General features: G+C 39.6%; 1 protein-coding gene across 5 annotated transcripts in view; it reads left to right on the top strand.

The window, feature by feature from the left end:
* PPP3CC (protein phosphatase 3, catalytic subunit, gamma isozyme) overlaps positions 1-11,934 on the top strand; it is an 85,630-nt gene extending 73,696 nt beyond the window's left edge. For 3 of the 5 annotated variants that reach the window (XM_010845473.1, XM_010845474.1, XM_010845477.1), the window contains 2 exons: positions 4,823-4,852; positions 5,962-11,934. In XM_010845473.1, coding sequence (XP_010843775.1) covers positions 4,823-4,852; positions 5,962-6,179 — 248 coding nt within the window. In that variant the 3' untranslated portion in view covers positions 6,180-11,934. The remainder of the gene's footprint in view (positions 1-4,822; positions 4,853-5,961) is intronic. The other 2 variants (XM_010845476.1, XM_010845475.1) reach the window with 1 other exon arrangement.
* The last annotated feature ends 1,999 nt before the right edge of the window (positions 11,935-13,933 follow it).

The following is a 13,933-nucleotide window of genomic DNA, read 5'->3' on the forward strand; positions in this document are numbered from 1 at the left end:
AGAAGTCAAAATGGCTCCTCTGGTGGGAGAATATGGACCCAGAAAGGGCAAGGGGACTTTTGGAGTAGGAGTCATGTTCTGTATCACTATTGGGGTGATAGTTACACAAGTGTGTGCATATATATAAAGATGTATTAAGCAGTGCACTTCATATCTGTGCATAGCATGTGCCTCACTTGTGTGCATTTTATATCTTAATTTGATGGGGAGTGGAGGTTAAAGTTCCTCAGTCAGAGAAGGAGTTTGCCTCTTTGCCTGCAAACCATATCCTGCAAGATATGGTTTCCTCTTCAACCATAATGTCAGTTCTGAAAATCATGTGGGTGCTGACTTCCTAAGGAGAGGGCCTGATAGAACCCAGGAATGAAAAGGTTGATGTTTGTCAATATAAATAGATCTGGTCAAGCAGGGGGAAGAGACATGAGATCAGATCACTGGATGACTAAATTCTAGGCTTGAAAACTGGAGTTGAAGCATTAACAACTTAGAGTTCACTGCTTTTTTGCCCTTTTTTTTTTAAATTGTTTCTACTTCAGTTTTTCTTTTTTCCTCTTCTCCTATAGGAATACCTCTTATAGGAATTCTTTGTGTTTTGTAAATATTCCAAGGCTATTGATTCTTAGGAACAGCCTCGTTTCCCCATACTTTTTATAGGATTGGTTTCCTCTTTTCTCTTTCAAATCAAATACTGAAATATTAGTTTATTTATGAGGAAGAATGAATATTTCCTCTTTAGAAGTATATAATTAATTTTCTTAGCTTCTGTAGTTTCACAGGAAGAATATTGTTTCCAATTGAATTTTTCCTGTCAAATGCACGGTTTCTTGTAAGCAAAATACTTTTCCATCATTACTTCATTGTTAGCCATGTGAGATATTCTGAGAGCAACTCTGACAAGGCATTTTAGAGTTAATAGGAAGTAACATGGGTAAAGGAAAAAAGGAACACCCTATACATCCTTGCTTGAAATGATTCAAAAATTTGCTGATCCACAAAGTTGTTTTAATCTGAACCAAATTTTTCTAGATCTTGATTTGAAAAAGTAAATCAGCAAATCTGGGATAAGTAGCAGAATTTCATAGATGTGTTGTTTGAAGATTTGTTGTTTATAACCCTTAATCTACCTTTTGTTCTCAGTCCCCAATATATGCAGTTTCTCTTCGTTCCTGACTTGAATATGAATGTTTTAATCAATATAAGATTGTTATTGATACAACCCACTCCAGTATTCTTGCCTGGAGAACCCCAGGGACAGAGGAGCCTGGTGGGCTGCCAGGTATGGGGTACCAAACAGTAAGCGACTTGGCAGCAGCATTGATATTTGAAAATTGATAGAAAGCTCAGGAATGTGTCAGAACATAACTAAAGTTGCAGCAAACTTTTTAGAGCCTCTTATTCTATCATTGATTTGCAAGAACTGAGTTAATTTTGTCATTTTTCCATCAGAATCTCAGTTCCACAGGTTCAGTGACAAATGAGCATTAGCTGAAAAGACCTTTTATTGTTCATAGAACTTTACTTGGACAGCCTTCAATGAACAAGGTCCCAACCCATATAACCTTATAGCCTACATTCATTTATACTCCACCTTATTCCAAGGGGGATTTGAGTAAGTTACAGTATACATCCAACATGGTGAAGGGAAATAAATATGCTGAGAAATTGGAGCACAAAGGAAAACAAACCAGTGAAATCCAATAATCACACATTTAATTCCAGGCTTCCAAGTAGCCAAAATAAAGAGGAAAGACCATAAGATTAAAAAAAGAAAAAGAAAAACAGATCAGTTATAAATGGCACTCCACTGAAAGTTTTAAAGTTTTGTACTACAAATGGAACCATCAAGAAAGTGAAAAGACAACCCACAGCATGGGTGAAAATACTGAGTTGACCAAAAAGTTCCTTTGGGTGTTTTCATAACATCTTGCAGAAAAACCCAAAGGAACTTTTTGGTCAACCCCATCTTTACAAAGCATATATCTGATAGGAGACTAGTATCTAGAAACTGTAAAGAACTCTTGTAACTGAATAACAATAAGACAAATTACCCAATTAAAAATGGGTAAAAAATTGAATAGACATTTTTCCAAAGAAGGGATACAGATGACCAATAAGCATGTAAAAAGATATTCCACATCATTAGACATTAACCACAATGAGAAACCACTTGAATTAAAGACCCACTGGATAGTTGTGATCAAAAAGACAGACAATAACAAGTGTTGGTGAGAATGGAGAGGAATTATGATTCTCATATACTGTTGGTAGGGATGTAAAATGGAGCAGCTCTTTGAAAACCAATCAGGCAATTTCTTTGATGATTGAACATACAGTTAATCATATGACCCAGAAGTTCTATTCCTAGTTACATACCCAGAGAAATGAAGATATAACCACACAAAAACTTGTACACAAATGTTCATAGCAGCATGCTTTGTAATAGCCAATAAGCAGAAACAACACAGATGTCTATCACCTAATGAACAGAGAAACAAAATGTGGTATATCCATACAATGAACTATACTATTCAGTCATAAAAAGGAATGAAATACTGTTACAATCCTCAGCATGAATGAACCTTGAAAACATTTTGCTGTGTGAAAGAAGCCAATCACTAACACCACATAGTATGTGATTCCATTTATGCAAAATGTCTAGAACAGCCAAATCTGTAGAGACAAAAAGTAGGTAAGTGGTTGATTGTAAGGTTAGGTGAAGGAATGAGGGAGGGACATCATTTTTTTTTGGTGGGGGGAGAGTGATGAAAATGTTCTAACCATAGATTGTGGTAATGGTTGCACAACTCTAAATATATTAAAATCATTGAACTGTACACTTTAAACAAGTGAATTTTATGGTATATGAATTATATTTCAGTAAAGAAATCTCATTCAATAAAAAAAAGTATTTCAGTACGGGAGGGGGGAAAAAAACCAGTTCTTCAGTTTTATATGACTCTTACTTATAAAGAATATCCCTCATGCAGGCTAATATCTTAATACCTAGTGCAAAAAGCAATTCTAGGAGGACCCAAAATAATGCGATGTTAGTACACATTTTACCGCAAACATAGCTTTTAAAGTCTAATTAAACCAACACTCTATACAATTTCAGGTAAAGCTTTGTTCTCTCACTTCCTAACAGTTGCTGTTATAGTATGCTGTCTGAAGGCACTGTCCTTTCCTTCTGAGAGTTTGTTCTTTGTGAAGTGATTTGGGAGGATGTGACATTGCTTTAACACATGCCAACATATGGTTGACAAATGTAAACACTCACTTGATAAATTGATTCCAAGTTGCCATTTTTCACATTTCTTTCAGAAGTTAATTTTCAGTTCTTCCAGTTTTTCCTCTATGATTGATTATAAAAAGCTTCGGGAACAGCAAACTGTTACTGTTCATTATTCTTCCCTGCCTTCTTTTAAAAAATTAGTTTTGGGGGAGCTGACAGGATTTTCCTAATAAGGTCTTTTCTCACTACAACCTGTAACATTTTCATACGCAGTAAGTCCCCTACATAAGAAGAAGTTTCATCCCAAGAGCACGTTCATATGTCCAGTTGGTTTGTAAGTTCAACAGAGGTAGCCTAGGCACCCAACTAATTTCACATAATACATAAAAAACAAACACAGAAACAAAGGAAACATTTTCCATCTCACAGTCCAGTACCTTGAAAAGTACAGTAAACAGCTGGCACATAGGGGCTGGCATCGAGTGAACAGGCAAGAAGAGTTACTGCCTGGAGGAGGTGAGAGATGGTAGAACTGAAGGATGGTCATCAATCAATGGAAGACAAGCTGCAACTTCACTAAACGAACTTAGGTGACTGAACGTGAGAACACATGTTCTTCAACTTGAAGGCTTATATGTAGAGGACTTACTGTAGTACTGCTTTTACTGTCTTAAAAAACAAATGCAGGAAAGTTTACCTGTTAGTACTAATTTTTGAATAGCTTCCTTTTCCATCACTAAAGAAGAGGGCCTTGTTAGTAACTGGCCTGCTCTCTCATGTGGAGAATGGAAGCCATGTCAGTTGGATATGTCAGCCTCTGCTGTTTCTCTAATTCCAGATGGTACATGAATTTGTATTTGAAATTGAATAGCTTTATGCCTTTCCCAGCTTAGTAATTCACCCCTTGGAAAAGAAATAACCTCTCACTTATATTCCATTTTTTCTTTTCCTTCCAAATGCCAGTCTGTTATTCAAAAGCCACTCTTTTAAAAAATATATATATTATTTATTTATTTTAACTGGAGGATAGTTCCTGTGGCAAAAGCCACTCTTTTTTATTAAGTAATTTTAAAGGATAGCTAGACCTTATACAAGTTGCTTGAAATCATCCATAGTTTTAAATAACTTTTTTTAATAGGATGCAGCAGCAGCTCATTTAGTACCATCTGAACTATCACAAACTAAAGAACGGTTGTAATATCAGGTGATTTGACTGGACATGTCATTATTTTGGATACATGAATGTCAAGGCATAAATTAGCAGCTGGCTACTTAAAATGAGGAAAGCAGCATTTCGTTTCTCCGAGTCAGCTTGACTGTCTTAGCCGTGGATGCCATCAGCTAAAAGGTTCTCGTGCCACTTGCAGTGTGAGAAACCTCAGTAACTCTCCCCACCTCGTGTTCCCCCAGCCCCACCCCTAGTTTAGTTTTTCGCAATAAGCCTCTCGCTTCTCTGACTAGTTTACTGTTACTACGGATGGGAACAGGCTCGAAGGTCGGGCCCGGGATGTCTGCTGGCAGCGGTGCTGTTGGTTTACTCACTCTTTCTCTGTCTTCCTTTTTGCATGCCACTGCTCCTGCCTCTTACAGCCACAGTAGAAGCGGTAGAGGCCCGGGAAGGTATGGCCATGTTCCTACGATAGATGTGATCATGTGTCTGTGTATTAGTTCTTAAAAAAGCTTTGTCAATGTTAGACATCTTTTATTGTTGCATCACCAGAACTGTTAACACTGAGAAAAGGAAAAGATAACTCTAGCTATGCTCACAAAGTATTTCCTTTGTGTCCTTCATTTGTGTAATATTAACTCAAATGACCCTCTCCACAGCCAAAGTCCTTTCTGGGCTCTCTCAGTTTTAATGCAATGGCTGAAGTTTAAGCCACCAGTCATGGGGTGTTCAGATGGTGCATGCTGATAGCCCTTCCATAGCTATGAGGTATCCATTTATTTATTGGAAATTCAAACCATCAACCTCTTTATCTAATGATTCTGAAGCATATCAAAAGTGGAGGCAAGAGCAGATAGGAATGCAGTCTGATTTGTTGCTGAGGTTGCCCTCAGTCAGCCAAGCTAAATTATACAAATTTTAAGTAACAAATTATCTATGAATCTGAGGCTGAAAGCATCACAATTGATAAACTTATGTTATAAATTTAATTGTTCTGTTAGATAAGGTGGTTCACACTGGGAATGCCTTTCCTTGGTGATACAGAAGTGCAGACAGAAAGAAAATACCTAGAAACTATTTTTTTAGATGGCTTTTAACTTATGTTCAGCTCCTGGTTTTGCAAGATTAAAAAAAAAAAAGCTATCCTAAACAAATGGATTAGCTCTTTTGTTACTTTTTTGTGTGGTCAGTGTGATGTTTGTGTTAGAGTAACTAGTCTGCTTAACTTGTTCTCTTATTCTAGTGTTGCCTTCTTTCCTCTCTCTGAGCACGTTTCTGGCCCATAAGAGACTCTTTCAAAGATGTTGGGGGCTTTATGTCAGGTCCACTTCTGCTGTGATGAACTGAACTATGAAAATTACTTTCACAGTTTCAGTGGCCCTTTGGGCCTTAAGGAAACAATAGCTTCAGACCAGGCTAATTGAAATCAAATATCGTTCATTGCCTTCACCAGATATGTGCTCCACGGTCACCCTTCTATATTTTCCTCTAGGAGGTTGCTGTATGCTAAGAAACTTAAAAGATATCTAATGGAGCTCCTCCCTTTCCTGTTTTCCTGTAGCCATCAGAGGGTTTTCGCTTCAGCACAGGATCCGAAGTTTTGAAGAAGCCCGAGGTCTCGACCGGATTAATGAGCGGATGCCACCCCGCAAAGATAGCCAGTACTTTGATGGGCCGGTGAAACTGGTCCAAGCCAACGCTGCACACAGGAGCGACAAGGGAAGAAGAGCCAGTAATGACTCAGAGCCCTGCGGTGGCACTGGTGGCTCCAAGACTTAACAGTCCGTGTTATTTATTTATTATCGGAAAGCTAAACACAAACAACTTAAACAACTTAAACCTGGAGGTGCATTCAAAATACACTCTGCATTTACTCTGTAAGAAACGTGACCCTTTTATAAATTCTTTTAATTTATGTTTAATATATATGTAAAATGCATCTGTTTCTTTTTTCCTTTTTTTTCCCCCCTCTAATTTTTAGGAACTGATCTGATTGTCTGACACATAGTGAAGTCGTGTGTTATAAAGGGGACTGTCCCCAAATAAAAGGGCCTTGGAAACCGCTTCCCTGGCTTTCTGACTTGAACTAGTCAGCCTTTTCTCTTGTTTTTGGAGGTAGTATTGTTCATTTCAGGCTAATCATTTTGCAAACACAAAAAGGTGTTTTCTTTTTCCTTTTCTACAGGGTACCACTGAAAAATATCTCTTAGATTTCAGTGGCTAAAACTTCTCTTCTTATGGAAAACTTGATTATAGTAGAACTCCTCAGTGAATAACCCAAACCCAGTGATTTTAAGGGCCAAGGGAAATGCTTTCCATAATAACCTACTCTCTTCTGGACTCTCAGTTACTCTTAATGTATCCTGGTATGGCAAAATAAAAAATAATGAGGGATTTTTTTTGTAGAATGACTTAAAATTTATTCATCTAACCTTGAGCATGATTGGTTTAAACTTCCCTCAGAACTTTGGAGATTTCTTAACTGTTGCCAGATTCTTTTGCTTTTATTTTTGAATCCTAGGTAATTTACCTCATCTGCAAAGGAAGTGACATTTCTAAATATTTTATAAATGCCCTCTGTAGAACCTTCGACAGTTATGCCCTTCCGTGTTATTGCATCAGCTCTCACATCTCTTCTCCCTGTCTTCCATCTGTTTTTCTGTGTCGACATTTTTGAAATCAACTGGGGCCCCTGGAGGAGGGCATGGCAACCCACTCCAGTATTCTTAACCTAGAGAACCCCATGGGCAGAGGAGCCTGGTGGGCTACAGTCCATAGGGTTGCAAAGAGTAGGACACGACTGAAGCGACTTAGCACGTGCGCACAGGGTCGTGGAAACTGATTAGGTTAAAACGGTCCCCTTGTGAACTGCAAGTCTTGCTAAAGGGCATTCCTGTCTATCAAATACTGGGACGTTCCTCCATTTTTTTAGCACTCATTAGGTTGAACTGTGTATTATTAGTCTCTGTCACATATTTTAGAATATAAAAACAAGTGTTCAGATATAATGTTTGAATAATCTTCCCTTAGTTTTTCAGGTCACAACCAACTAGTGAAGAACGTTTCAGGGATCCTTAGGCTCCCATTTTTGGTTTAGCCTGGTGACAGGTGCCATGTTGTAATAACTCATCGGTCAGCCTTGAAACATGTATCCCAGGCAGTAGTACTTTATGTTTGGAGCTTCGAGGACACCAGAAAACATTTTTCAAAAAAATACAACTTCAGGGAATTCTCTGGTTGCCCAGTAGTTACGACTCCTCCACACGTTCACTGCTGAGGGCTTGAGGTTCAGTCCCTGGTCAGGAAACTAAACTCCCTCAAGCCACGTGGTGTGGCTCAAAAAAGAAACAACAGCAAAAAAAAAAAAAAAAAACGAAAACAAACATAATTTCATAAGGAGAATGAGGATTAAGCCCATCTATCTCTGTTTTCCTATACCTTGCTAACAGTTCCCGATTTATTTATGACAGAAATCAAAGTATTTTGGAGGTTGGAATCTGATGGCATAGATTGCTCTCTTAACAAAAAAGATAGGAAGGATATTGGGACGAAGAGAAAAACATCTCTTTTTGGATTGTGAGTAAAACTTCTGAAAGGAGGGAGAGTCTCCAGTAGCTGTCTTTACTGATCATCATTTCTTTATAATCAGAGGAATTGATCACCTAGATAACCTCATGCTCCTCTTTCCCCCAATCCCAACAGAGAAAGGGCCGCCATCTTGGAAATCTCATGTAACACTGACCATCAGTTCACAAGTCTGATGGATGGATGTCCCTGATCCCATTCTCTTGTCCATCGAGGCTATTCTTACACATACACGGTCCACAGGTAGAAACCTTGGGCTTCGATCATAAGGGCTTCAGTCAAGAGGCAAATAGGGAAGTAGTTACTTTAAATCCTTATAAGCAAAAATTATATTAGTTTTTTAAAAAAGAAGTTACTTAGGAAGGTCTTCATTTTCTTCTCAAAATGAAGTAGTATGATAAAACAATTTTCCTTGACAAAGCTGAGTGAAAAGATGTATTTTACAGGTACCCTTTGAGCAGTTGAAGTACCAGCCAAAAGTTAAGTGGTCACAATTCAAGAAAATTAGAAGGGGTTTAAAAGAGCAAAAGCTCTTATAGGAAGTTGGGTTTGGAAATCCTGTTGAATGCTAGAGGTAAAAGCATTTCTTATGTTCTGTAGAAGGCTGGGGTGTGTACTTCAATGCTTTAGAAAGTTGTGTGGTGAGTGTAATACAGTGCGTGCGTGCTAAGTCACTTCAGTTGCGTCTGACTCTGTACAACGTGGACTATATGTAGCCCACCAGGCTTCTCCACCCATGGGATTTCCCAGGTAAGAACACTGGAATGGGTGGCCATTAAAACCAGACCACAGTCAGTGTACCTGTATGGGCATTTGCACCTGTGATTCAAGACAGTTTAGAAGATGTGAGCCTTAGGAATATATTGTAATAATGGTACTTGTTCTTCCCTTTAGACTTCATTGGAGGATTTTAACCTATTTTTTTAATGTTTTAATCTAAACAACAGCTCCCAAGAGGGCTGGTGGCCTGCCGTCAGTTTGTCATAGGACTACCTTGGGCCTGATCGTTTGCCTGGAGTCATCATTTCAAACATTTTAATGTTCTCAGTGCTCTGCAGTGTCGCTGTTTTGAAAACCTCTTCTGTTTTTACTAAATCTTTCCTCTGAATGTTTGCTCTAAACATACTGGAAATACTTTTCTCTTGTTCTCCTTCACTTTAAAGTTCACAGGGACCTTATTCAACTCTTCTCATGGTGGGGGGCAGCGGGGGCGTGGGGCACTTTCTATATCTTTGTGAACTTTTCTGAAATAACCATTTTTGAAATGACACTTCCCAAAACTCAGTTTTCCCAATTTTGTTTACTTCCATGTTATACAAAATTTCAGAGTGATCAGTTGACAGTTCTCATTAATCAAAATTTCAGTACTTATCTAATACAAGTTCAAAACATATATCCGTTTTTAATTTCTGTGTCCTGAATATTTACAGCAAAAGCAAAACAAATAAACTGTGTGTGTGACAGAATGCTAAAACAAAAGCAGCCTGTTTTCTTGAAAACCGTAGGTTATAGGTATAGACATTGCTAATTCACTGGGCTTTTTTGACTAGATATTGACCATCAAAGCGAAAATGGCTTATCACACCAATGGGCATGATGTGCCTTCTTGCCTAAGACAGAAGCATCAGACTCTCCAGGAATATCGGTGTTTTTCATATCTTTTAATCTATGTTTACATAGCCTTCTCTGTTCCTATAGAACAGATACAGTTCCATGAAACAAGTTTTTCTCAATAGCAAAGATTTGCTTTCTTATCCTGGTAACAGGATATCTGATTTCATGACACTATTCAAAATAGGGCTTCCCTGGTGGCTCAGATGGTAAAGAATCTGCCTGCAATGCAGGATACATGGATTTGATCCCTGGGTCGGGAAGATCCCCTAGAGAAGGGCATGGCAACCCACTCCAGTATTCTTGCCTGGGAAGTCCCATGGACAGAGGAGCCTGGCGCGCTTCAATCCGTGGGGTCACAAAGAGTCGGACATGATTGAGTGACTAACACACATTCAAAATAGGAAAAGAAATGTTCTTACTTGTTTTGTAAACAGAATGTCATTATTTAATATCCTTATGGAGCAAGGGTGGGATTCCTTAGAGTTGGATAACTTGGGGCCTTGGCATTGTCCCTTAGATCCTCTTCTGAATTATTTTAACACACAAAGTTTGAGGTGGCTGCTCTAAGAAAAATATTATAAACCATGCCTACATGAGATACAGCTGGATTCACTGCTCATGGTCATTACTCAAGAGTCTCTCTAGCCTCAGAGTAAATAAGGCTGAAATCTGTTCCCTCTACTCTGCCTTGTTTTATGTAAATATTGTTTGCTGATCTCCAGAATTTTCGATTGTACCATACCTATACATACAAAACTCAAGCTCTTGAGAATTAAGTTTATCCTGACCACTCTGGGTGACCAGTCAGTTAAAATGGTTTAGAACAATCTTATTACTGGATTGGCTGATTCATAGTTTTTCTCTATATTAATTATCAGGGGTGTTTCTTTTTTCCCCTCTCATTTTTGTATTGAAAATTATTTTCGTACCCATAAAGACTTGTTGATGTATCATTCTAGAATCTCCAACATTTATCATAGTTGTTATAGTAACGTGGAACCCAAGGTTTTCAGAGCATTGTTCAGCTTTCCATATCCCTGCAGAAAAGACAAGAGGGAAGGTGAACCCAGAGCCTGGGGTGTGGGAGTGAGGCTCCAATTTCCTAAATCATTTGTGATTATAAACATGGATTCCCATCTTGCCTGGCACCCAGGTCTACAGGTTTTCTGAAATCTGCTATACGAGAGAGTAAAGAGCAGGCTAGGGGAACCCAACAATAGCTGGAGGAGGGTTTTTATTATCTGGAGCATAGCACTGAAGCATCGACATCCCACAGTCCCTCTTCAGCTCTGCTGTGATCAAAGGCTCCTAGGAGAGTCATAAGAAAGAGCAGATGCGTGTAGGGGAAGAAAGTCGTGTAGTCGAAAAACAGGGTCATTCCTCTTGAGTCCAGTAGAGAACTGTATTCACAGGAGAGCTCTGTGCCATAGACAAGAGTGCGAAAGAGGAAGCCTACATGACTTTGAGACTTGTGACCTGACCTGCCTCTGTCCAGTCAACCACATTGAATGGGGTCAGTTAGCTGCCTTCATCTATGGAGTCACAAAGGTAAAGATGATCCTGGAGAGTATATTCCCTCCAGGGAGGCCATGGCCTCACGCCCCAGCAGCCTTGGCAGGACTTGCTAAATAACACCTTTGTCCAAGACAGGGTTATGTGTCTTCTCCTCTCTACACCCTCATGAGCAGTCCAGGTGGCTTAAGATCAAGAAGGGAGGACATGGATGTGGACCATCCCTCTGAGCAGCCCTAAGGGAGGGCCATGCACACTGCCTTTTTGTAAGTCTTTGCCCCGATTCCCTTCACTCCCTTAACATAGCTGTCTTCAAATAACTTTCTGTTTTTTTGCATGTTAAAGTGAAGTGCATGTAATAAGGAGGTGGTCTACTGTAGATTTTGTTTGTGGCAACAAAGATAGGATTTTTGTCTGTCAGAGAAACTTTTTGGAGACACCATCACGAATGCCTCACTTCCTTTCTCAGCGCACTGTGACCCAAAGCTGTGTTTCCTAGTAGAGATGTCAGCAGGCGTTTTTCCAAGAAAGGATCTGGGCTTTGCTTCCTAAATGAGATAGTTAGACATATGAGACTAGCTGGTGGTGTATTTTTTTGAGGCTTTTCTGAATGATGGATTATTTGCTTGTGCTTAGAGATTACTGGCTTTTTCTTGCTTTCTGTTATGTTAAAGCAAATGGTGTAAATGTTATTTATTAGTAGAAATCATTTAATAAGTTTTTTGTGAACAAAAAATTAATTTATTAGAACTTTCTTACTGTATGGTGGAAGTCATCTTGGAAAAAAAAGCAGAAAACACTCTTCAATTAAATGTTAACGTTATTGGCTCCCTGTGTCTTTATTTCTTATGTTTCCGGGTGGAGGCACTTGTATTTGGCTCTTGCTGATTCATGCCCGACTCTTTTGCAGCCCCATGATCTGTAGCCTCTAGGCTCCTCTGTCCTTGGGATTCTCCAGGCAAAAATATTGGGGTCAGTTATTTCCTTCTCCAGGGCTCTTCAGTTCAGTTCAGTTCAGTCCCTCAGTCGTGTCCGACTCTTTGTGACCCCATGAATCGCAGCACTCCAGGCTTCCTGTCCATCACCAACTCCCGGAGTTCACTCAGACTCACTTCCATTGAGTCAATGATGCCATCCAGCCATCTCATCTTCTGTCCTCCCCTTCTCCTCCTGCCCCTAATCCCTCCCAGTATCAGAGTCTTTTCCAATGAGTCAGCTCTTCGCATGAGGTGGCCAAAGTACTGGAGTTTCAGCTTTAGCATCATTCCCTCCAGAGAAATCCCAGGGCTGATCTTCAGAATGGACTGGTTGGATCTCCTTGCAGGCCAAGGGACTCTCAAGAGTCTTCTCCAACACCACAGTTCAAAAGCATCAATTCTTCGGCGCTCATCCTTCTTCACAGCCCAACTCTCACATCCATACATGACCACAGGAAAAACCATAGCCTTGACTAGACGGACATTTGTCGGCAAAGTAATGTCTCTGCTTTTGAATATGCCTTCTAGGTTGGTCATAATTCTTCTTCCAAGGAGTAAGCGTCTTTTAATTTCATGGCTGCAGTCACCATCTGCAGTGATTTTGGAGCCCAGAAAAATAAATTCTGACACTGTTTCCACTGTTTCCCCATCTATTTCGCATGAAGTGATGGGACTGGATGCCATGATCTTCGTTTTCTGAATGTTGAGCTTTAAGCCAACTTTTTCACTCTCCACTTTCACTTTCATCAAGAGGCTTTTTAGTTCCTCTTCACTTTCTGCCATAAGGGTGGTGTCATCTGCATATCTGAGGTGATTGCTATTTCTCCCGGCAATCTTGATTCCAGCTTGTGTTTCTTCCAGTCCAGCATTTCTTTCTCATGATGTACTCTGTATATAAGTTAAATAAGCAGGGTGACAATATACAGCCTTGATGTACTCCTTTTCCTATTTGGAACCAGTCTGTTGTTCCATGTCCAGTTCTAACTTGCTTCCTGACCTGCATACAGATTTCTCAAGAGGCAGGTCTGGTCTGGTATTCCCATCTCTTTAAGAATTTTCCACAGTTTATTGTGATCCACACAGTCAAAGGCATAGTCAATAAAGCAGAAATAGATGTTTTTCTGGAACTCTCTTGCTTTTTCCATGATCCAGCAGATGTTGGCAATTTGATCTCTGGTTCCTCTGCCTTTTCTAAAACCAGCTTGAACATCAGGAAGTTCACGGTTCACATATTGCTGAAGCCTGGCTTGGAGAATTTTGAGCATTACTTTACTAGCGTGTGAGATGACCGCAATTGTGCGGTAGTTTGAGCATTCTTTGGCATTGCCTTTCTTTGGGATTGGAATGAAAACTGACCTTTTCTAGTCCTGTGGCCACTGCTGAGTTTTCCAAATTTGCTGGCATATTGAGTGCAGCACTTTCACAGCATCATCTTTCAGGATTTGAAATAGCTCACCTGGAATTCCATCACCTCCACTAGCTTTGTTCGTAGTGATGCTTTCTAAGGCCCACTTGACTTTCACATTCCAGGATGTCTGGCTCTAGATGAGTGATCACACCATCGTGATTATCTGGATCCTGAAGATCTTTTTTGTACAGTTCTTCTGTGTATTCTTGCCACCTCTTCTTAGTATCTTCTGCTTCTGTTGGGTCCATACCATTTCTGTCCTTTATCGAGCCCATCTTTGCATGAAATATTCCCTTGGTATCTCTAATTTTCTTGAAGAGATCTCTAGTCTTTCCCATTGTGTTGTTTTCCTCTATTTCTTTGCATTTATCGCTGAGGAAGGCTTTCTTATCTCTTCTTGCTATTCTTTGGAACTCTGCATTCAGATGCTTATATCT

This window comes from Bison bison, unplaced genomic scaffold (assembly GCF_000754665.1).
Source record: "Bison bison bison isolate TAMUID 2011002044 unplaced genomic scaffold, Bison_UMD1.0 scf7180017864217, whole genome shotgun sequence".
NCBI classification, from domain to species: domain Eukaryota; kingdom Metazoa; phylum Chordata; class Mammalia; order Artiodactyla; family Bovidae; genus Bison; species Bison bison.